Below are 26,368 nucleotides of genomic sequence, written 5' to 3'. Positions count from 1 at the left end.
AAAAAGCTTTAAATGGACAAATATTTAACACATACTTCACAAAGGCAGATAAAGGCCGATAATCACATTAAAAATTCAAAATAATTAGCCATCAAAAAATGCAAATTAAAAAACCATGAGATACCACAACACACTCATCCCAATGGCAAAAAAGTGAAAAAATACACCATTGAATGTTAGCAAGGATGTAGGCCAACTGCAACTCTCACACATTGTTGATAGGAATATAAAATGGTACAACCACATTGAAAAAAGTTATGGAAGTTTCTTTGAAAACTAAACATATAATTCCACTCTTAAGTATTTACCCAAGAGAAAGAATAGCACGTCTACGTGAAATTTGTACAAAAATATCTATGAAAGCTTTATTTATAATAGCCAAAAACGAAAAACAGCCCAAGTGTCCATCAAACAGTGAATGGTAAAATAAACTATAGTATATTCACATGGTATATTCATACAGTGTATGTAGCAATGAAAAGGAAAGAACGACTGCTACATGCAACAACATAGATAAATACCAAACACACTATGCTTAATGAAAGAAGCCTTTTATACATATTGAGTGTTTCCATTTATATGAAATTCTAGAATCAGCAAAACTAAATCTACAGTTTTAAGGAACTTCAGAACAGTGTTTTCTCGCGGGGAGGCAGGCAGGTGAAAGGGGGATGACTAGAAAGGGGCATAAGAAACTATCTCAGATGTTAATGACCTATATCTTGATGAGTGTTTTGCATCACACAGGTGTATGTATTTCTCAAACTCATTGAATTTTACTTTGGAGATTTAACCTCCAAAAAAAATAAAAAGACCCACCACTTAGTAGAAACTCTAGATAACAACAGGCAGCTGAGGGTTAGGGGTAAAGTGTACCAATGTATGTAACTTAATTTGAAAGGCATCAAAAACAATCGTATTGATAAATAGGGAAAGGGATGTTAGATGAACCAATATGTGATGAAGCAATTGTAACAGAATATCAATAGAAGACTCTAGATGATAAGTCTGTGAGTGTTCACCTTATAATAACTCTCACAGCTTTTCCATATATTTGAAATTTGTCAAGTTGGAAAAAAATAAATCAAGTATCTTCTACATGTTATGTTTGTTCCAGGTATAAGACACTGTTTCTGTCTCAGCAGTGCATTTTCTAACAAAAATTTACCCTCTAGTGTGAAATAAAGGTATGTTTTATATCTACATACTCTGATTAATGTCGTTCTCTATGCTTTAAGGTAGTAAGATTTTTTTAATGAGATAAAGTTTAAATAGCATAAAATTCAACATTTAAAGGTGTACAATTCAGTGGGATTTTTTTAATAGTCACAAGTTTTGCTCCTATCACCACTATCTAATTTTAGAACATTTTCATCATTCCAAAAAGAAACCTATTTATTTGCAGTCATTCTCTCCTCCTCTCAACTCCTGGTTACTAATCTACTTCCTGCCTCTACAGAACTGCCTATTATGAACATTTCTAATGGAATCATATCATATGTATTATCTTTTGACTGGCTGCTTTCACTTAAGATAATGCTTTCAAGGTTCATCCATGCTGTAGCCTGTATCAGTATTTCATTTTTTTGTACAGCTAAATAATACTCCAATGTATGAATATACCATAATTTGATAATCCATTCATCAGTTGACAGACATTTCAATTGTGTCCAGTTTTTGGCTACTATGAATATGTTACCATGAACATTTCATATATAAGTTTTTACATGGACATATGTTATCAATTCTCTTGATATACACGTAGGAATGGAATTGCTGGGTCAACATGGTAACTCTATGTTTAACGTTTTGAAGAACTGCCATATTGTTTTCCAAAGCAACTATACCATTTTACACTCCCAACAACTTATATGAGTTCCAGTTTCTCCACATCCTCACCAATACCTGTTATTTTGTATTTTTTTTATTATAGTCATCTAGTACCTGTGAAGTGGTATCTCACTGAGGTTTTGATTTGCTTGTTTGCTATTTGTTTACCTTCTTTGGAGAAATGTCTCTTTGCCCATTTTTAATTGGGTTATTTGCCCCTAAGTTTTAAATGCCCTTCTCTTAGGGCTTTATCTATGGAAATTAATCACCTGAAAACTTTCTGAGTCTCAGGCCCAATACCAAGTTGAAATCAGTCATTCCTTTCATCTTTCTACATCAGATCATTCATGATATTTATCAAACTTTCTGCCATTCTACCATTCATCATACTTAACTAACTACTGACATGTCTATCTGTCCCATTTTATCTTAAAATTCTAAGGGAAAGAAATACATCAAAATGATTTCTGTATTTTCCCACATTACATATCCTTCAATGAAGTATACATTTCATTAATTAACAGCACTAAAATAACTCAATTCAACTTAAGTGAACTTTTGCAGAAAAATTACCAATACTATTATTTACTAGGAAATCTTGAGATATACTACTTCAACTTTTATCAAATGTATATCCTGGGTCAGGCATGGTGGCTCATGCCTGTAATCCCAGCACTTTGTGATGCTGAGGCGGTCAGATAGCTTATGCCTAGGAGTTTGACACCAGCCTGGGCAACATAGCAAAACCCTGTCTCTACAAAAAATGCAAAAATTACCCAGGCATGGTGGCATGTACCTGTAGCCCTAACTACTTGGAAGGCTGGGGTAGAAGGATCACCTGAGCCTGGGAGGTCGAGGCTGCAGTGACCCATGATCATGCCACTGCACTCCAGCCTGGGTGACAGAGCAAAACCCTCATTCATAAATAAATAAGTAGTACATTCTGAACACTTATATCTATTATAAATATAGAAGTTATTTTTAACATATAGGAGAAAATCAGAATGTTATCCAGCATGTAGATAAAATTAAAGTAGTGTAGGCTGGGCACAGTGGCTCATGCCTGTAATCCCAGCACTTTGGGAGGCTGAGGTGGGCAGATCACAAGGTCAGGAGTTTGAGACCAGCCTGGCCAACATGGTGAAAACCCATCTCTACTAAAAAAAAAAAAAATACAAAATTACACAGGCGTGGTGGTGCATGTCTGTAATCCCAGCTACTTGGGAGGCTGAGGCAAGAGAACTGCCTGAACCTGAGAGGCAGAGGTTGCAGTGAGCCATGATTGCACCACAGCACTCCAGCCCAGGCAACAGAGCTAGTCTCCGTCTCAAAACAAAACAAACAAAAAAATTAAAATAGTGTAAAACAACCAAAAAACAATCAGCCCATCTCGTTAGAATACTGTAAAACTCAATCTAATACATTTTTTAAAGTTTCCCAATGGTAAAATATAATAGTCTTAAAATAAAGTTTTTGTTTAATAAAGTTTTACATTACCTGTAATGTTTCCTAGCATATCTTTATTATGACAAGTAAGGTCCTCTATTTTGCCTTCTTTAAAATTGCCTATTTCTCCATAGTAAAGAGCAATTCCAAGTTGCATTATACGAATAAACATAGGCAGTTGTTGATCTGTGATAGAAAGTTTCAAACTTTCCACTAAAGTATGAATCTGCATTTTGAAAAAGACATAACACCAACAAATGCATGTTTAAAAAGAGTATTTTTTACATAAAGAAATGTTTTAAAGTCTTTAAATGGCATAACATAAAAGAAATGCTCCAAACATTTTAATACTTAAATCAAAACAATACTTACTCTAAGATCTTAGGAATTAAGTAAATTTTGCTATGATGATCAATACACGTTAGATAGAAACGATATTAAACCAAATGATGTACATACAAATGGAATTAATAGTGAGAAGGTATAATCACACTAGATTTCCAGATTACTATTCCAGAAACAAAGTTAGTTATATAACCAAATAGCTACTCTATAACATTAAGAGAATAACAGTATTATCCTCAAAAAACAGAACAATCTGTCAAAACCAAGAATAATAAAAATTTTATGTCATTTTAGTGAAACTCTAATCATTCTTTCCAGGTTTATTAACCATAAAGAATACATATACATCCTAAAACCATATGTTAACTGGGGAAAAGACTAGTATTACAACTATGAAAGTATGTAAATAATAAAAATTTTTGTCAAATATGGAAAAACAAGTGAAATGTATGTTGAAAAAAGTTTTTCAGACAAATTTTAAGTAAGATTTAAATAACAAAAGTTTTCCAAATTGTAGATAAGATTTAAATGACATAAAACTTATTCAACTGATAAAATGAAACCATTATAACAAAGAAATAAGATTAACTACTAGCAAATAGGATATACAGCAATCAAAGCTCTCCTTAAAGAAAGAGATATCAGTGGAATATAAACACAACTTCAGTGTAATGGTTTCCTGCTGTTATCAAAACACGGAGTAAAACCAATTAAGCCATAAAGTCAAGTCTCTTAGAAGGTTTATTTTGATTTCAGTGTCTATGAAAGATGAAGTAATAGTAATGGTAATCATCATATTTTTAGGGCGCAAAGCACATAAAAAAATGTATGTGAAGGGGGAGAAAACTATATGGGGGGACTGTGAAATACCATATTTCAAATATGAGCACAAGCTTTTAAAAACTGACCTAATAATCATACACTGAATAAACAATGAAGAGGTAAGAAAGCGGGGAATGAGTGTGGGAGGTGAGCAGGAAAGGAGTATGCATGTCTGCTAAGGTTTCCTTAATTTGAAATTTCTCTGTCACATTCTTTTAAATCTTGTATTGCACCAATAGCACTGGTAATAAGCAGTCAGCAAAACCAATAACAAAGAATCTGTCATAAGTATCTTTTTAAAAGCTCCTTAAAATGAGTAAGATTAATACTCAGTAGAAAAATGGATAAAGAACCTGAACTGATAATACAAAGAACAAATGACCAGTGAATGTGTTTTCAAAAATCTAACTTCACTAATAAACGGCAATTAAATTACATATCATTTGTTGTTCAACAAGTTGGCAATTTTAAAAATATGATCATATTTAAGGATAACAAGAGTATGACATAGGCACTCCCCTTAATGTTCATGTGAGTATAACCTGGTTAAATCTTTCTGGAAACAATCTGGCAATACAGATCACAGGTCTTAAAAAAAAAAAAAAAGATATTTGCAATTATACAAATCTTTCCTAAGGAATTACTCAGGAAATGTGGTCAAAGTTCTATGCACAGAATTTCACTGCTCTGAGAAACTGCAAAGTAAATTTCTAAAAACAGGAGAAATGTTAAATAAATTACGTACCCATAGGATCTGTATCTCATAAACATCATAATCACCAGAACATATGTATCTCACACACAAAAAATGGAAAATTATAAAAAGCCAACCCAACATATAAATACATTCAAAATAAACATACATGAAAGATTTGAAAAGAAATAGAGGGGCCAGGCGCAGTGACTCATGCCTGTAATCCCAGCACTTTGGGAGGCTGAGCCAGGCGGATCATGAGGTCAGGAGTTTGAGACCAGCCTGGCCAAAAGGGCAAAACCCTGTCTCTACTAAAAATACAAAAATTAGCCAGGCCTGGTGGCCGGCGCCTGTAATCCCAGCTACTCGGGAAGCTGAGGCAGGAGAATCACTTGAACCCGGGAGGCAGAGGTTGCAGTGAGCCGAGATCATGCCATTGCACTCCAGCCTGGTCAACAAGAGCAAGACTCCGTCTCAAAAAAAAAGAAGAAAAGAAATATAGTATCTGGAACATTTTGAGAAACCTCTGTGAGGTAATTAATGAGGTCGACCATATCTGTTTAATACATATTCCCTAGGATTAGGACTTGGAAGGATGATGGGTCTAACCCAAAATGGCAAATCTTAACATTACAATAGTATTAACAAAAAACTCAGGCAGGCATGGTGGCTCATGCCAGGAATCCCAGCACTTTGGGAGGCCTAGACAAGAGAATTACTTGAAGCTAGGAGGTTCAGTATCAGCCTGGGCTGCACAGTGAGACTCCGTCTCTACAAAAAAACAATTTAAAATGAGCCAGGGATGGAGACATGCGCCTGTAGTCCTAGCTACTTAAGAGCCTGAGGCAGAAGGATCGCTTGACCCCAGGAGTTCAAGGTTACAGTGAAGTATGATTGTGCCACTGCACTCCAGCCTGGGTGACAGGGAGCCTCGAAGGTAAAGAAAAAAGGAGAAAGAAAAAAGGAGAGAAAGCGGAGGAGAGGGGAGGGAAACAGAGGGGAGGGGAAGGGTGGGGAGAGGGAGAGGAGGGGAGAAAAAAGAAAGAGAGAAAAGAAAAGAAGAAAGAAATAAAACCTCAAAAATTGATTTCAGTTGAGTATAACACATTGATATCACATATTTAGCAACTAATATATAAGTTTATTTATGATAAGGGACTTTTTCAGTGAAATGTCATGACTAATCAGTTTTGAGAACACAAACTTACTTATATGCCAACACTAAGTTTTTCCTCATCTATTTTTACCTTCCTCTAATATAACCACATCCTAGAACAGACCATTACATTTGCACTAATGATCAAAAAGAGTATTTTATATAGTAAGCTTCCATATATCCATTACTTGCTTTCAATGTATCTTCAATTTAACTTCACATTCCCCAAATTTACTAGAAAACCCAAGGCTATAGAAAATAAGCGTATTTCCCTGAGACAGAGCCATCAATATTACTGAGTTAATTCTTTTCCATGTTTATCTTTGCCAAAGAAGCTAATTCAAATATAGAAGGAAAAAGTAACAGAATATAAACAAACCAATATGCATTATACACCGTGTGGAAAAAAGTAAAACACACGTGACTAAGCACTACCAAGAAAAAAACATGTAGATTTTACATATTAAGTACAGCAAGGCTACGTAAAATAGAAAATACTATATTTTTAATAAAATATAAGGTAACAAAAACAAAACTAATTTTTATACAGCCATACTCAAACAGGAACAGTAGTTAATACCAGTGTTCAGACACGTAAGTCCAGCCCTTCCATCTACAGAACTTTGACAGTCAGAGGCAAGTAGTTCAACAATAAACATTTACTCCACATTAAAACCTACTTAATGGGATCAGAAGCCACTGAATTCTTTTTCCAAGATACAATGATAGGCAGACAAACAATGTTCAGAAAACTGTTAAATAAGACAACAATATTTATGCTTAGATACTAATCACATACATTGAAAACATACACTACATTGGACAGAAAATTTTCACATGGATCAAAAGACATGTCCTGTTCTCACTTAGAAGTGGAAGCTAAATCTTGGGTACACATGGACATAAAGATGGGAACAACAGACAGTGTGGATTCTAAAAGGAGGGAAGGAGGGAGAGGAAAAAAGGGCAGAAAAACTTCCTTTTGGGTACTATGTTCACTATCTGGATGATGGTATCAGTGGGAGCCCAAACCTAAGCATCACACAATATACCCTTGTAACAAATCCCTTAATCTTAAATGAAAATGCAGATAAAAAATAAAAAGACATGTCCTGAATAACTCCCTAAGATTTTAATTACATTTTGAAAATCATAAATCAAAAGCTAAAACTTCTTGAACCAATAAACTATTAGGTTAGTATATCAAGCTTTACAAAGTCACCTAGTAAAGAGAAGAAAAAGTATAGATAGCAGATCATGCTGAACAGATTATAAGAACTGAAATACAGAATATTGATATGCAGTCCACTGTGGGTATAAATATACCTTTTAATATTATTTCCTCTATCTACTTGAAGAGAGAAACACTAATAAACAGCTGGAAAAACTAAAAAAAAAAAATTACAGAAAAAAGTTGTCTCTAAACTCTAGTAGAATACGTTATACAGAAATGTATAAACATACAAATCATAAACATAAATAAAATTTTTATAAAAACAAATGGCATACATATTTACAAGGTTAATTTCTTCATTTGTTAATAATGATTAGCATCCACAAGAGTCAATAAACAAAATAAAGACATGCAACTTAACTGCAAAAAAAAGAGATACCTACTTTAATAACAGATGGCATCTTGGAATTTAGGTTATCATATGTAAAATGAAGACGAGTTCTGAAGGAACATTTGTATAATAAAGGATCCTGGTAAAATTCTATTTTACCACTGGCATTCCGTTTATCAAGACAAACTGTACAGTCAGAAAAACTGATAACCTTTCTCAGCACCAAATCAGTTGCTAAAAAGAAAAGAAAACATTTTAAGTAAAAAGGAAAATTAGCAGGGGAAAGGCAACTATTATTTATTAGTATAAATAGTAATAACATTAATAATAACAGAAAATAAGATTCATGGAGCATTTAATACATAATGCCAGACCATATGCAATGAACTTTTCATTTTATTATACAATTTAAATCTTCCAACAACTTTATGAAATAGGCACGATTCTCCCCATTTTATATATGAAGAATCAGAGACCTAATTAGTTTGCCCCAATCTGCATGGCACATTAACTACAAATTTTTTTTTAATTATGAAAAATTTCACTACAGTTCTCTTACACAATGAGATAATAAAATTCTTAAGAATCCACATTAAAGATAATTTTTTGAAGAAGTCATTCATTTAACATTCATTTTATATTAAAAAAAACTCACTGCTACTCTAAACTTGCACTATCCAATATGGTAGCCACCAGCCATATGTGGCTATTTAAATTAAAATTATATAAAAATAAAAATTAAGGTCCTTGGTTGCACTAGCTATATTTCAAGTGCTCAACAGCCACATGTGGCTAGTGGCTACCATATTGGAGAGAGAAGATATAAAACATTTGTATTATCACAGAAAGGTCTAGTGGACACCACCACATTAATTAATAAAGAAATCACCAATAACAGTCTAGAGTATATTTTCAAAGGAATAAAAATAAAACAATTGATGGTAAAGTATAAAAGTATGAAATGAAGCCTTTAGCAAATCAATATTTCTTATTTCTTAACTGATAAGCAATTCCTAGGTAAATATCAGGCCCAAATCTACTTGCCCAGTGATTTTAAGTTAGCCATGGGAATTTAAAAAACAATAAAATGTGTTTTAGTTCAGGTTATAACACTATTTCTGAGTATATCCTGGCAACTTCTAATTAATTCAACATTTTATTTTATAAGTTTTTAAAAAGTAGAAATTAAAGAAGATGTGTCTAAACAGTATTATTTGCAGATAAATTTCAAAGTTGTCTGTTAGTTGAAAAAGACATATGACTACCATATTTCAAATTTACATATTATATGAATAATGATTTAGTTACTAATATTATATATGTACACAAATTAAGAAATTACAATAGTAGGACCAGAAATGAGAAAAAAAAAAGATATCCTGTAGATGTTTCCTTCCCTCTCTTTATGATAACAATTATCATTTTCTGAGTATTTGCTATTACTCAGATACTACACTAAGTCTTTTACATCTCTTATCTGACAATATTTACACGGTCCTGTTAAAAAATGTGAAAACTGAGGCACAGTGGTAATAGTCTGTCTATTGCTATACAGTTTATAAAGATCAGAGCTGTAATTCAAACTCTGGCAACCTTACTGCAGAGTGCATGTTCTTATCTACTGTGCTATAAGAATGTAAGCTATTCAGGCCAGGCATGGTGGTTCATGCCTATAATCCCAGCACTTTGGGAGGCCTAGGCAGATTGCTTGAGGCCAGGAGTTCAAAACCAGCCTGGGCAAAGTGGTGAAACACCATCTCTACTACAAATACAACAATTAGCTGGGTGTGGTGGCAAATGCAGAAAATCACAGCTACTCAGGTGACTGAGGCACAAGAATGGCTTGAACCCAGGGGTGGAGCTTGCAGTGAGCCAAGATCACACCACTGCACTCCAGCCTGAACAACAGAGTTAAGACTCTCTCTTAAAAAAAAAAAAAAAAAAAGAAAAGAAAAAGTGAAGTATTCAAATTTCAAGGATACCCTAGACCCTAGACAATTATTATTCAGTGAAAGAGGACATTACTGTTTTAAAGGTGTTTTTTCTTAAACACAAAATATAACAGCAACTATATTTCAAAAACTTAGAAAATGAATTCTAGTTTCTGGTACTTACTTTAGAAATGTGCTACAATTTAATCAGTAAAATATTATTCATCACTGAAATTAGCGTTCTACAACTATATACACCAATATATAGAAATATTAAAAGCATAGTATTGATTGAAAACAACAAACCCAAAATACAACATATAAGAATACTATTTTTAAAAAGAGGGCAGGAAGCTTATTCAAAGAAATAGAGAAAACTTCCAAAACCTGGAAAAAGCAATCAAAGAAAAGCCTAAGACCTTTGGATTCACTGTCATATTCTACCAAACATTTAAAGAACTAATACCAATATTCACAAACTGTTCCAAAAAATTGAAGTGAAGGGAATTCTTCCAAAATCATTTCCATACTATCCAAAGCAATCTACGAAATCAATGCAATCCCTATCAAAATACCAATGACATTTTTTCACAGACATAAGAAAAAACAATCCTAAAATTTTTATGGAACCACAAAGACCCTAAATACTCAAAGCAACCCCAAGCAAAAAGAACACAGCTACAGGCATCATACTCCCTGACTTTAAAATATACTAAAAGCAATAATAACCAAAACAGTACGGTACTGGCATAAAAAAAGACACATAGCCCAATGGAATAAAATCAAAAACCCAGAAATGAATCCATGCATTTACAGCCAACTGATTTTCTATATAGGGGCCAAGAAAACACACTGAGGAAAAGAACAGTCTCTTCAATAAATGGTGCTGGGAAAACTGGATATCTATATGCAGAAGAACAAACCTAGACCCTTATCTCTCACTATTTAAAAAAATCAACTCGAGATAGATTAAAGACTTAAATGTAAGACCTGACATTGGTCTAGGCAAAGAATTTATGACTAAGACCTCAAAAGCATAGGCAACACGCTTACGAATATAAATCTTTCTACCATAAAGACACGCACATGTGTATGTTCATTGCAGCACTATACACAATAGCAAAGACATGGAATCAACCTAGATGCCCAACAACAGTGAAGTAGATAAAGAAAATACAAGACATATCCACCATCGAATACTACATAGCCATAAAAAAGGATGAAATCATGTCCTTTGCAGCAATATGGATAGAGCTGGAGGGCATTATCCTAGGCAAATTATGCAGGAACAGAAAACCAAACACTGCATGTTCTCAATTATAAGTGGGAGCTAAGCACTGAGTATACATGGACACAAAGAAGGGAACAATAAATACCAAGGCCTACTTGAGGGTGGAGGGTGGGAGCAAGGTAAGAATCAAAAGACTAACCATTAGGTACTATGCTCATTACTTGAGTGACAGAATAATCTGTACACCAAATGCATGCAACATGCAATTTACCCAAGTAACAGACCTGCACATGTACCCCCTCAACCTAAAATACAACTTGGAAAGGAATAAAAAGAAATATTAATTCTCACAGATAGTATGGATGGTAATAAATTGATTTAATCATTTTAGAGAACAATTCAGCAATATAAAACATAACTGAATGTTTACATATGCAGTTATCCTTTTCCTGATCGTAATTTACAGAATTCAAACACGTAACAAGGAAACATAAAAAAGGATGTACATTCCAGCATTATGGGCAATGTCAATATTTTAGAACAACTTGAATGTCAACCACATGGGAGATGATAGGATTCTGCCTCTAATAGTAGAAAAGATTAGATATTCTGAAGACCTTTATACTGAAATAAAAGTCTTGGAAATTATAAAAAAAAAAATACGTAAGGGGAAGGAATGAGTTAAAGGAGAAGGAATAGATAGATGGCCCAATTATTTTATTTTTTAATCCATTATGGCAAGTATTTAGTGCAATCTGATTTGGTGTTAATTGAACATCTTATGTTTATTGATCTTTGGGGTATACTCTTTTTTACGTGTTTGTTCAAGTCTCTTGTCCATTTTTCTATTGAGTTGTCTATTCTTTTCTTATTGATTTATAGAAGTTATATATTGTGGATATAAGTATGTTGCAAATTTTAAGTATCAAGAATATACACTTCCATCTGTGGCTTGCCTTTTTACCCTCACAAAGATATTACAATTCTTATTTTAACTGCAATATTTTAATACAGCCTCGTGCATTACTTGTTAGTAAAAAAATGGCATTACTATTATGAAAAAACTATTTGTCAGTATCTCTGAAGCTTAACATAGGCCTACACTATGACCCAGTAATTTCACTCCTAGGCATATACCCAACAGAAATGTATGTATATGTCCACCAAAGGACATGTATGAAAATGTTCGCTATAGCATTATTCATTATAGCCAAAACTGGACATAATTAAATCTATATCAATGGTACACTGAGCAAAAAAATGTTTTATTCACAACACAGACCAGACCTGCAAACTCGCCATCCCACATATATCCAGGAAAGACCAGTGCAGGCAGAACCCCAACCCTTGCTCACCTGATTGTGCAGGGAGAGGGAATTGATATATACACGCAGAACTGAACTATTGTTACAGACAAAAACCTGAATAAATTTCATTTACATAATATTGAGCAAAATAATCTAGGCCCAAAATACATATGGTTCCGTTCATACAAAAATTTAGAAAGAGTCAAAACCCTACTATGGTGTCAGATGTCAGTAAAGTGGTTGCTTTGGGGAAAGAAGGCGCAGTAGTAAGTGAGTATATGTACAACAAGCACTTCTGGGTGCTGATATTGTTCAATTTCTTGAGCTTGGTGGTGGTTACAAGAGTATGTTCATTTTGTGGTATGTCGTTTAGCTATGTGGGTTTTTTGTTTGTTTGTTTGTTTGTTTCGGGTTTTTTTTTTTTTTTGAGTTGGAGTCTCACTCTATCGCCAAGGCTAGAGTGCAGTGGCACAATTTCGACTCACTGCAGCCTCCGCTTCCCGGTTTCAAGTGATTCTCCTGCCTCAGCCTCCCAAGTAGCTAGGATTACAGGCACCTGCCACCGTGCCCAGCTAATTTTTTTTGTATTTTTAGTAGAGATGGTGTTTCACCATGTTGGCCAGGGTGGTCTCAAACTCCTGACCTCAGGGGATCTGCCCACCTCAGCCTCCCAAAATGCTGGGATTACAGGCGTGAGCCACCACACCCGGCCAGCTATGTGTTTTTGCTTAATGCTCTTTCTTTCTTGCATGTTATGCTTCAATTAAAAAAATTATTTTAAAAAAACTAATAAAAGGGAAAATAATAGTTTCTTCCTCAGAGAGTTAAAAGGTTAAACAAGATAATTAATATAAAATATGTAACACTAGCCCTGGTACTAAATAAACAGAAGATACTATTTTCACTGTCTTTATCACCACCATCATCATGAGCTTTCATATGGTATATTTGCTTCTGAAGAGTACATTGGCAAGTTAGAAGCAGTCATTTTATAAATGACTCACCCAAGTTTGCACTATAAATTAGCAGTGGAGAGAAGATTCGAACTAAGATCTTCCAACTCCTGATCCAGAATTCTAATTCACTATAAATAATTTCCCAAAGTAAAACTGGCATTGCTTCTATACTAAATTAAATTTCTATACCATACTAAATTGCTTCTATACTAAAATTAAATTTCTGGGTGGGCACAGTGGCTCATGCCTGTAATCCCAGCATTCTAGGAAGCTGAGGCAGGCAGATCACTTGAGGTCAGGAATTCAAGACCAGACTGGCCAACATGGTGAAACCCCGTCTCTACCAAAAATATAAAAATTAGCCAGGCATGCTGGCAGGCGCCTAGAGTCCCAGCTACTTGGGAGGCTGAGGCAGGAGAATCGCTTGAACCCGGGAGGCAGAAGTTGCAGTGAGCCAAGATTGCGTCACTGCACTTCAGCCTGGGTGACAGAGCGAGACTCTGTCTCAAAAAAATTAATTAATTAATTAAAATAAAATTTCTTCACCACAAATGTCAACTCATTAATACAATCCTACATTGTCCAGTTCTGTTTGTTTTCTATTTTCCATAGCTGCTTCTTCCAGCCTTTTAATCAAATATTTCTTTCCACAGAAGATGCAAAGGAGGCATTAACGATATATAAGAAATGATGCTTGGGCCTTACCTACACTCTTATTTATGCTCATAACAAAGTTGTAAAATCAGGACTACTCTCCTTTTGTTAAATGTGAAGACTAAAGCTTAGAAAACACATAATAATAAAACTCTATTCCAGTTCTGCTACTTCCTAGTTGTATGCCTTAATCAGGCAAGTTAAATATTCTTGAGACTCAATTTCACTTTGCTTTAACCCTTTAACTGGGATTTATGATGAATAAAGGAATATATGACTAAACATTAAAAAGAGATAAAAACAGGCTTCAGGATAATCAAGAAATTCCAGGGCTATCATCATGGTGGCTCACACCTGTAATCCCAACACTTTGGGAGGCCAAGGTGGGTGGATCACTTGAGCCAAGGAGTTTGAGACCAGCCTGGGCAACAGGGCAAAACTCCATCTCTACAAAAAAATACAAAAATTAGCCAGGCATGGTAGTGCACGCCTGTGGTCCCAGCTACTTGGGAGGCTAAGATGGGAGGATCACCTGAGCCCAGGAAGTCGAGGCTGCAGTGAGCCAAGGTAGCACCACTGCACTCCAGCCTGGGCAACAGAATGAGACCCTTTCTCAAAAAGGAAAGGGGGAAGAGGGAAAGGGGCAGGGGAGAAGCAAGGAAAGGGAAGGGAGGATGAAAGGGAGAGGGGAGGGGGGACGGTGGGGAGAGGGGAGGAAAAGAAGGAAGAAATTCCAAATGTGCTTTGGAACACACAAGCCTAAAACATAAATCAATCAGATATATTGCCTTGCCTTCACCAAGCTTTGTAAATGAAACATGATGCCTTTCACCTTTCAAAAACATAAACAATTCAAACTAAATATCATTTAACTTTTATTGCTACAACCCATGGCACTATAAAATATAGTCATGCACTGCATAACAATACCTAAGTCAACAACAGACTATATATCTATGATGGCTGTCCCATAAGATTATAATACTATATTTTTACTATACCTTTTCTGTTTTTAGATACACAAATACCACTGTGTTACAACTATCTACAATACTCAGCACAGTAACATGCTGTACAGGTTTGCAGCCTAGGAGCAATAATAGCCAATACCACATACCTGAGGTGTGTACTGGCTATACCATCTAGGTTTGTGTAAGTACACTCTATGATGTTTGCATAACAACAAAATCGCCTAAGATGCATTTCTCAGAATATGTCCCTGTTGTTAAGCAATGCATGACTGTATTATACATCACATTTGAAACAAGCATGTGGCTAGTAAGAAAGAATGAAAATTAAAAGTATTAAAAAACAAGTATAGGCCAGGTATGGTGGCTCATTCCTGTAATCTCAGCACTTTGAGGGGCCAAGGCAGGCAAATCGCTAGAGCTCAGGAGTTCAAGACCAACCTGGGCAATGTGGCAAAACCTTGTCTCTACAAAAAAACACAAAAATTTGGCCAGGCGCAGTGGCTCACACCTGTAATCCCAGCACTTTGGAAGGCCGAGGCGGGTGGATCACAAGGTCAAAAGATGGAGACCATCCTGGCTAACATGGTGAAACCCCATCTCTACTAAAAATACAAAAAATTAGCCGGGCAGGGCATGGTGGCAGGCGCCTGTAGTCCCAGCTACTCGGGAGGCTGAGGCAGGAGAATGGTGTGAACCCGGGGAGGCGGAACTTGCAGTGAGCCGAGATTGAGCCACTGCACTCCAGCCTGGGTGACAGAGCAAGACTCCATCTCAACAACAACAACAAAAAAATAGCCGGGCAGAGCAGCATGTGCCTGTAGTCTCAGCTACTCAAGAGTCTGAGGTGAGAGGATTGTTTGAGCCCGGGAGGCAGAGGTTGCAGTGAGCTGAGATCACACCACTGCACTCCAGCCTGGGCAACAGAGCCAGACCCTGTCTCAAAAACAAACAAACAAAAACCACAAGTATAGATTTCTGAATTTGGAGTGTCTACTAACCTCCTGTAATTATATGCAACATTTTGTATATGTGCATTTTTTTTCCACACTGGAGGCATGAAGATTTGATAACATTTACTAGCAACTCAGTTGGCCCAAAGAAGGGTTAAGAGTTAAGGTAATTGTTTCAATTATGGAAAAATATACGGTATTCTCTATATTTACTCACCAGAAATATCCATGAATGCACGATCCCATAATTCACCTACTGTATAACATTCTGCAGAAGTGATATTGACGGAAAGGACAATATCATCTTCAACATATTTTAGTATGAGATTATTTATCACAATGTTTACATTATTTACAACTCGTCTAATCAGACTCTGCACATAACCTATAAAATAGAAAAAAAGAATTTAATTAGCCACAAATCTCTCCGTAAATAATTATTTCTTAAAGTGTTATTGAACTTAATGTATGAGAAAGGTGGTTATTATTTAGCATATTTCCCAAAGAGAAACTAAAGTTCAGATAGGTTAAAAGGCTTGCCAAAGTGACACAGGTAATAAGTAGCAGATCGACCCCAACAAACGTCATTATCAAGAAGTTCTATAGTGAAGTATTCACATACTAAGAGAAACCACAAAGACCATATATATTTTTGATAACATAATATTAGATCCCATACAATGATTATCCTATTCTACAAGTACTTTGTTTGATTTTTGCTTATTGTATTATATAAACATTTTCCGAAATGAAGCAATGTTACTATATGCTGATTATACAGTATATTAGAAGATGGTCTTCTTTAAGCTTAAGCCTCTTTTTAAACCAGCTACCTTCATCTCTTCCTAGTTTAGCCATAAAAATATTTAAAAGTTATGCCTCGGATAGAAGAAACATGACCATCATAATGGATTCAACTCTATTCACTTACTAATATTTAATGTTAAAATAGAGTAGAGGGGAAAATATGAATGAAGAAGAAAATGTAGACAGGAAGAGTTAAAGAAATATTTTTAAAATACTACCATGAAGAAGACAGAAAAATGAAAAAACAAAAGTATGGAAGGAAGGAGAATGTATAAAAGTAGAATAAGAACACAGGGAAATAAGAAAAAGAAACAGAAATACGGGTTAACTCAAAACACTAAAAGTAATTAATGAACATTCTATTTCTCCATGGCTTGCTTAGAATCTCCAAAATTTTTCTTTTAATTTCATGCTACTGAGGAATACTCCATAATCTCACTTATGTTTCTCATGTAAGTGTGTACATGGATACATTATTGAGTAATTTAGTTAAAAATATAAATAACACTTTATAAAAAGCATTTTAAAAGCCAGGAGAAAAAAAAATTAATCTTTTCCACTGTAAAAAGCTAACTAAAAGGTAATGCATTTCCACTATTAAAGAAAACTATTTAAAAGGTAATTAAAATTTTAGCTATTTCATGAAATAACCATATGGTTGTATTCTTTAACCCAGAATTTTACTGGACAAAACATAATCAACTTCTGTCAGCATCTGACATTGTTAACACCTACACTAAAGCCTGCTGAGAGAAGGCTTACTTAAATCTATTCAACCATAACATGTGTGCAAAACCCAATTCCTTCATTCATTCCCAATGATGCAAATAGGAAAGAAATGTAATACAACTTAGATTCGAGGTTTTCTCCTATATAGAAACTATTAGCAGCTTTTAGAGTGCCAATTATCACATGCTATAAAATTAACATTCAAAATATTAATAGATTTAAAGTAACAATTACTCTTCCATGAGTAGATGCTAAAATAATTCTTAATAAATGAGACCTCCAAAAGAAATTTTAAGTATCAACATTTTAACCTTAGAATGTACATAACCCCATATTATTACTACTCAATGCAGATTTTAAAAACAAAAATGGGGCCAAGCACGGTGGCTCACGCCTGTAATCCCAGCACTTTGGGAGGCCAAGGCAGGCAGATCACAAGGTCAAAAGATGGAGACCATCCTGGCTGACACGGTGAAACCCCGTCTCTACTAAAAATACAAAAAAATTAGCCGGGCGTGGTGGCAGGCACCTGTAGTCCCAGCTACTCAGGAGGCTGAAGCAGGAGGATGGTGTGAACCCAGGAGGCGGAGCTTGCAGTGAGCCGAGATCGTGCCACTGCACTCCAGCCTGGGCGACAGAGCAAGACTCCATCTAAAAAATAAATAAATAAAAATGTTTCCAAGAAGTCAAGTGAGCATGACGAATATTGGTTTCCCTATTTCTCAAAAACCTGTCATGAACAGGGAACTTTTTTTTTTTTTTTTTTGAGACTAGTCTCTCTCTATCATCCAGGCTAGAGTGCAATAGCATGATCTCAACTCACGACAACCTCCGCCTCCCGGGTTCAAGTGATTCTCCTGCCTCAGCCTCCTGAGTAGCTAGGATTACAGGCACGTGCCACCACGTCAGGCTAATTTTTGTATTTTTTTTTTAGCAGAGATGGGGTTTCACCATGTTGGTCAGGCTGGTCTCGAACTCCTGACCTCGTGATCCGCCCTCCTTGGCCTCCCAAAGTACTGGGATTACAGGCATGAGCCACCATGCCTGGCCAATACAGTACTCTTAAAAACCATGTAAGCATTCATGAGTTTTTATTATCTTTAAAACAGTATCAAAAATAGCACAGAAGTATAATGCAAAGTAATAGAAACAAAACACAATATGTATTTTAACTGATAGAACACTACTGATGGATTGTTCATCTTTTTAAAAATATTTTCTGGCTGGGCATGGTGGCTTACACCTATAATCCCAGCACTTTGGGAGGCCGAAGCAGACAGATCATTTGAGCTCAGGGGTTCGAGATCAGCCTGGGCAACATGGTAAAACCCCGTCTCTACAAAAATACAAAAATTAACTGGGTGTCGTGGCATGTGCCTTTAGTCCCAGCTACTCAGGAGGCTAAGGCAAGAGAATCGCTTGAGCACCAGCGGCGGAGGTTGCAGTGAGCCAAAGTTGCACCATCACACTCCAGCCTGGGTGACAGGAGTGAAACCGTGTCTCAAAATATATATATATATTTTTCTTTCCATTTTGTATTATAAAACTGACATACAAATTGAGATGAATAAGCCACTTCACCAAAGTAAAAGAATCAAATATCGAAAGAACTACTTCTGTAGAAGACTATCGCTGTTTCCTTATTAAAAATGCAATGTCAAAATAAGTAACAGAAACTTATCAGTGGAATAAATGACAAACCGTCTCTATAATCCCTCACAGTAACTTAGTTCTAAGCAAGGTACAAGATAGTGTCAAGTAGATCTAATAGCTCTCATCACTCCATACTTAGAGACTCCCTGGGAGTATATTTGTTCATCATGCGGGTCTACTCCACACGCATCTGAAAATAGAAAGTCACACTAAGGATGAGAACCTACAAGATGTAATATTAGATGGCTCTAAAACAGCCTGCTACTAGTCAACCTTTCTCCAGAAATTCTTATTATCTATCTCTCCCCATACCTCATATAACCCCTTCTTCCAAACATACATCTATATCCACAGGCCCAGATGAAAACACTAATTTTCACTAACTTTACTCGTGTTCTTCCTCCTTTTTACAATACTTTTTGTCCATTCGCACTTCTTGTTCAGGTGCAGTATAATTTTCCTCTGCCTTATATCGTCTTCTCCAATGTCCTCCATCCTACACTTCAACATTAAAGAGAAATGTCTCTACCACTTTTCTTGGGCTTATGTTACTATTAGTCATTTTTTATGTATATGTATGCTTATCTTCTCTGATAAACTGTGAAGTCCTAGAGAAAAAAGATTGTATCTTATTTATTTCTCTGATAGTCTTAAATGGCATGTATCAAAAAATTTTGGTTACAAAGAGACACCATCTGCAATTGATTCATCTTGATGTGGTCACTGGGAAGCCAAGCTGCTCATAATCAGAAATTCCACGGTTGATGACTTGGTTACAGTACATAAAAACATCGTAGTCAAGTTTTTGGTGTAAAATTTATTTGAGCATTATGTAGCATCAGATAGGAAATTTATGCTCAAGTGGTTAAAGGGAAAATAAGTTCTTTAGAATGTTCTTGTCTTTTATGAAATGCTGAAATTGTTTCAAAATAAAAACTTTGTTAAAAGGGCAAGAATAAAAAATCTTTACTGTCAATGTTATAGACAGGCCCAATAAAATATGAATTAAAACATCAGATTTAATAACTAGATAATAATTTTGGGCAATTACTGTAGGAGCTAAAAAAACCGATGTGAGTTGGTGATACTATATTATTTAAGATGGTCACAGAAGTTCTAGACAATGAAATAAAGGGAAAAAAGAGAAATTAGTGTATAAGTATTGCAAAGGAGGGAAAAAAGTCATTTCACAAAGATGACAGTACTTTTTATATAGAAACTCCAAAAGAAGCGACTAAAAAATACTGAATACTGGTCAGCTAACAAAATATAAAAATTAGCTTTCTTAACAAAAAAGTATAAAAAGAAAATGGTAAAGATGGAAATCCCAATTAGCAATAAAATGTATGATAGCATTTTCCACCTATAAAAGTTTTAAGAGGTGTTTTTTAATAATAAAAAACAGCACTACACTAAAAATGTGATTGGAATAAAGTATTGTTACAAACTTTCCACAGAGTAATTTAGCCATTTTATGTCAAAAACCTTAAAAGTGCTCACAAATTTTGACTCTATAAATTGGAAAGGAGTTTTCCTAAAGATAAAAGCAGAGGTGTATGCAAAGACTTACCTACATATGTTTGCTAAAGCATTTTACAAAACTAAAAATAACAAATAACCTAAATATCAAACCAAAAAAAAGGACTGGTTAAATAAACTGTAGAAGAGTTATACAACAGGATTGTATGCCACTGATTGAAATAACAACGTAAAAAATGTGAATGGCCTGGAAACATGTTTTTGGCATAACATTAAATGAAAAATTTAGGTTATAACAAATTGTTTTTGTGCGCATGTGTGTGAGTGTCTGTGTGTAAAGGAAGAAAAGACTCTCTAAAAGGTTGTACACCACAATGTTAACCGGTTTCAGTTCTGGGTAAGATAAAGTAAACACTCCACCCTGTCTTTCCCAGTGACTGAAGCCATAAAACCTGGAGAGAATGTATGGAGCAGCTACTTCAGGGCTCTTAAAAAGTAAATAGTAGGCATGAGATGGGAAACAGGAACAAAAAACAGAGTGAACAAAGAAAAACAACAAATGAAATGGCAGAAGTAAATACAATCACATCAATAATTATAATCTAATTTAATCACATTGTGGTCAGAGAGAAAGATACATGATAGTGATGCTTTGAAATTTCTCAAGACTTCCTTTTCAACCAAGTCTTTGTTAATATCTGTAGATACTCAATGTGTGCATCAAAAGAAATGTATACTGTCTTATGTGCCTAGTGCAGAGTTTACATGTATCTACTAAAACAAAATTTTGATATCCAGTGAACTAATCTGGAGATTTTTTTTCCCTGCTTTATTTATGACATTTCAAAGTCACATTGTTAGGTCCATACAAAGTCAATGTGTATCTTCTGGAGAACTATATCTTTTATTACAATTTAGTATCTTTATTACCTAACTCCATAAATGTTTTTTGTCTTTAGTTTTCTTATTTTTGCCTCATTTTTATATGAAAGATACAGATTTATTTTTGGCTACTATTTGTCTCTTATATTATCTCCCATACTTTCATTTTTGATCTGTCTTGCCTCTGTTTCATGTGTGTGTTCAGAAGCCACACACACCTGGACGTGACAACTCCCTCCTTTTAGTGCCCAAAAGATATTACTTGTGGTTCATTAGAGCTCATCTTCCTTTGGCTTTGTACTGTAATTGATAGTTTAAAAGGCTCCTATCCTAAACAGTTAACTCTTTGAGGGCAAAAATAGCCCTCAATGAGCTGCTCTAGCATATTATTCAAATAGTGATACACATTTAGGGAAATAAACAGCCTGTCTCCACTAAACAATAATTTGAAATTCAGTCAAATTAAAATGAAATAAAGGCTCTCTAATGATCACGTTTTCTGTAATAAAATATAAACATCAGCTATCTTGAAGGTTATTAACAAAATAATAGTTTGAAGCATAATCCATTTAAGAATGGATTGATACATTAATAAGAAAGAACACCTGTATGGCAGAGAAGATAGCTATCCATCAATAATTTGTGCTCCCACTTCAGGAATGTGGAATTGCTACTGAGATTTAACTTCTAAGTCATAAGTAATATCCCTGCAAATAGTTTTCCTCAATGAAATTTGATCAGAGGAATATGTATCACTTCCAGCCTGGGGATATTAAGAAGCAGATAGGTCCTCTCCAGACTCTTTCCTCTTGAAAAGGCTGAAAGCAGCAGAATCCAAAGTCTGGCCTAAAAGATACCAGAGTCTCAAGATAAAAGTAGCTTGGGCTTGGTACAGTGGTTTACACCTGTAATCCCAGGACCCAATTTGTTCTGAAGTCATGTAGCAAGTACATATGCACATATAGCTTAAAAGTTTTATGATACTAAAAATATATATTCTACAAAGTACTAAAACAATGATCAATTTTTTTTTTTTTTTTGAGACAGAGTATCACTCTGTCACCCAGGCTGGAATGCAGTAGCATGATCTTGGCTCACTGTAACCCCCACCTCCCAGGTTCAAGTGATTCTCCTGCCTCACTCAGCCTCCCGAGTAGCTGAGATTACAGGTGCACACCACCACACCCAGCTAATTTTTGTATTTTTAGCAGAGACATGGCTTCACCATGTTGGCCAGGCTGGTCTCAAACTCCTGACCTCAAGTAATCCACCCGCCTCAGCCCCCCAAAGCACTGGGATTACAGGCATGAGCCACCATGCCCAGCCAAAAATTGAAATTTGGTTTTATTGATCCCATTAGAAGTTACCTGGTGGTAAGTCAGGATCTGTAGGAGCAGCCTGCTGCATTCTCCGCGGTTTGATTGATGATTTTGTGTTCTCAGCAGTACTACGGTTGGTAGAATTAGAACCACAGCTTTCATGGTCATCCTATTTTTATTTTAAAGAAAGAAAAAGAAAACCATCGATCATACTCAAGAATTAAGAAAAAAAATTTTTTAATATATGCAGTTTATGGTAGCTACAGGAGATAAGATCAACATAATTTTATTTTTTAGCTCTAAAAACTACATAACCAATTTTCATAATTTGCATTCTCAAACAGCATTTAAAAAATATTAATAACTCGTAGTTTAAAACTATAAATTATTCTTTCTTTAGCTGATATCAAAACAAACTACTTGACAATCTCCAAAGAATTCTTATTTATGGCTCTAGCAAAAGAAAAAATTACTTAATGAAAGCCTTTAAACAACATCCATCTCTATGTAAGTGCAAAATAAATAAAAAGGTTCTTAATTATTCCCCTATTTGTTGTTTATATGTTAAAACACTATTTTCAATCCAAGCTATCTTGGTCATCTTTAATGATTAATCTTAATAATCCTTATAATCCTCTCCTAAACAATGTATACTAAACAATGTATACTAAATTATCATTCATGTTAGGTATAAGTTTTAACTGGGTTTCAATATGAGTAACAGAAACAAATAAATTATACATATTTTGAAATTTATCCCTGTATTTATAACTGCAAATGAGTACTTTTTTCCTGTCCTGATTCAACATTTATATAATACTCTTACATGCCAAATTGCTGGATTTACAAGGATAAATTAGATATATTTATCTTTGTATCCTGTCCTTAGGGACTTCAGAATCTATCGAACACATGTATAACTAATTCTACAAAAGCAATACTTTTTGTTTGTTTGTTTTTAAGTAATAAGGAGCATAAAAAGAGTCATTCTGTTTGGAAGAACTAGAAAGATCAGGCCATTCAAAATCAAATGTAGAAATGTTTTAGGTTTAGACTGGGGCTAAATGAGGGGTGGTGGGAGGAACCATAAGCAAAAGCAAAACAGTATCAACGTATGTAGCACGTACAAAGAATGATGATTAGTCAAATAAGGCCAGAGTATACAGTGTCTAAGATGGAAGAAGTTAAAGGCACAGACCTTACAATAAAAATGGGGTAATGTTAACAACTATAGAGATATTCTTAGTCCTCATTCTAGTTGACCTGTTTCAGGATTTGGTAATTAGGAGGAGGCTGCCACTAACCTATTAGAAAGGTGATTTAGCAGTTCCCACAGAGGGAGAGAAGTGGGAGCAGTAAATGAGTAGCTCAGAGTGAATGAGAAATTACCATGGAGTCAATTAAAATAAATTGCTCTTTCACGAAGATAGGCATTACAAAGAGAAAATAGGTAGAGTAGTAACATGAGGGAAGATCAGCTGGCAACTAACTTCTTGTTCCTTTTTTAAGGATAAAAGAATACATTTTTGCTTGAAGTAAAGATGCACATGTGGAGTGAGAGATCAAAGATACCAACACAAAGGGTAGCTGAGAGTGCACTGCGCACCATGAATTCATTAATCAATAATAACACTATTTTATAATACTTACAAAAATGGTATTAAATTTAGTTTTTCTACTTTATATATTTGAAGGGAAAATTTCAAGAGCATATAAAAGAATAATCATCACTAGTTTACCAAACTAACAGGGTACTAGAGGCAAATAAGAACGACAATAAGACCTCTTTAAGAAAACGTTTATTCACTATCACACTAAGAGAAATATACAATAAAAGGTGTTTTACAAAACAGCATGGCTTCAGATGGTAGTGATACGTTAGAAAAAAATTTGTTTGAAACTTCATACAAGCAAAAAGACTTGCAACCATAAACAACACTGAAAATTTTCTCATGAACTTATGTTCATTTTAAGTTAATGAAAAACAAACATCACAGGTTTCATTCCACAAAATAACTTCACTACTCAATATTCATAAAGACATCTTCTGTTATTTGGGGGATGTTACAGTCTTAAATACTAAAAGACTACTACTGTGAATAAAGCCTCACTGTAATTACTTTTAGTTCAACTTAAATCCTTAAAAATGTCCATAGTCATACACTTCTGCACAACATTAACATTAAAAGCACATTATTAATTTTTGAAACATATGGTTGTCTCAGAAGCCCAGAAGTAAAACATGTTCATTAAAAAGATGTGAAAAAGTTCCAAGTGAACTGCCAAAACTAGCATAATTATGAAAATATTTAACACTGAAACCATCTGAAATCACATACTTTATATAGATTATGGTGATGTCATAATAAACATTCCAGCCAAAATGCACTAAAACTACTGCAGTCCAATAAATCTGGCATATGTGAGATGACAAACATTTTAAAGCAAAAGAAAGAACAAGTTATTTTTACTCTATTTTTAAAAAATTATTAGCAGCAAAATGGGATTAAATGAAAATCATGAGTTTTCAAACTTTTGTTAAAAAAAAGTGAGTAAAGGTCTATTCAGAGATTCGACTTCTTCCTGGTTTAGTCTTGGGAGAGTGTCTGTGTCGAGGAATTTATCCATTTCTTCTAGATTTTCTAGTTTATTTGTGTAGAGGTGTTTGTAGTATTCTCTCACCCCAAATGTCCAACAATGATAGACTGGATTAAGAAAATGTGGCACATATACACCATGGAATACTATGCAGCCATAAAAAACGATGAGTTCATGTCCTTTGTAGGGACATGGATGAAATTGGAAATCATCATTCTCAGTAAACTATCACAAGACCAGAAAACCAAACACCGCATATTCTCACTTATAGGTGGGAATTGAACAATGAGAACACATGGACACAGGAAGGGGAACATCGCACTCTGGGGACTGTTGTGAGGTGGGGGGAGGGGGGAGGGATAGCACTGGGAAATATACCTAATGCTAGATGACAAGTTAGTGGGTGCAGCGCACCAGCATGGCACATGTATACATATGTAACTAAACTGCACATTGTGCACATGTACCCTAAAACTTAAAGTATAATAATAATAAATAAATAAATAAAAATTAAAAAAAAAATTTCCAAATTTGAGGTGCTTTGAATAGCATAGACTCCCAGAGTATGCAGTGTAAAGAACTCTAAGTGAGATATGTTTGTCTACTTTTGTATTTAACTCTTCATAACTTTCACATTTCTTAATGAGGCTGTTCTTTTTCAAGTGCTGTTCTTTCCAGTAACCAAATCCTCTTTGGGGTTTTCCTGTTGTCTTAATTAAAGATACTGTATTTGATTGATTTAATTATCTCTCTACATCATAAAATTTATAATATTATTTGTATAGACATCTTTAGGAGTCATTCAGTGTAATTTTAAAAATAAGTGCTTGACATATTTAATTTGTGGTGCCATTGATTTTACCAATATAAAATATACCAAAGTATACAAAATGTATATAATACATAGCAATTAAATAATGATAGCACTGAAAAAAAAAAAGTGAGTAAAGCTTCCCTGCAAACTACATGTATTTATTATTCAAAAGAAAAACAAACTAAATAACTTTATTTGCCTAAACAAAATTTATTTTAAAAACTTGAAA

General features: G+C 34.7%; 1 protein-coding gene across 5 annotated transcripts in view; it reads right to left on the bottom strand.

The window, feature by feature from the left end:
- VPS13B (vacuolar protein sorting 13 homolog B) overlaps positions 1 to 26,368 on the bottom strand; it is an 868,795-nt gene that overhangs the window by 764,135 nt on the left and 78,292 nt on the right. For all 5 annotated transcript variants that reach the window (XM_055116771.2, XM_063606452.1, XM_057303059.2 and 2 more), the window contains exons 4-7: positions 22,776 to 22,896; positions 16,076 to 16,243; positions 7,911 to 8,092; positions 3,328 to 3,502 (exon numbers count right to left, since the gene is read on the bottom strand). In XM_055116771.2, the coding sequence (XP_054972746.2) occupies positions 3,328 to 3,502; positions 7,911 to 8,092; positions 16,076 to 16,243; positions 22,776 to 22,896 (646 nt within the window). The remainder of the gene's footprint in view (positions 1 to 3,327; positions 3,503 to 7,910; positions 8,093 to 16,075; positions 16,244 to 22,775; positions 22,897 to 26,368) is intronic.

This window comes from Pan paniscus, chromosome 7 (genome assembly GCF_029289425.2).
Source record: "Pan paniscus chromosome 7, NHGRI_mPanPan1-v2.0_pri, whole genome shotgun sequence".
In the NCBI taxonomy this organism is placed as follows: Eukaryota; Metazoa; Chordata; class Mammalia; order Primates; family Hominidae; genus Pan; species Pan paniscus.
Note: the sequence above shows the minus strand (reverse complement) of the source record. Positions and strands in the feature narration are given on the sequence as shown.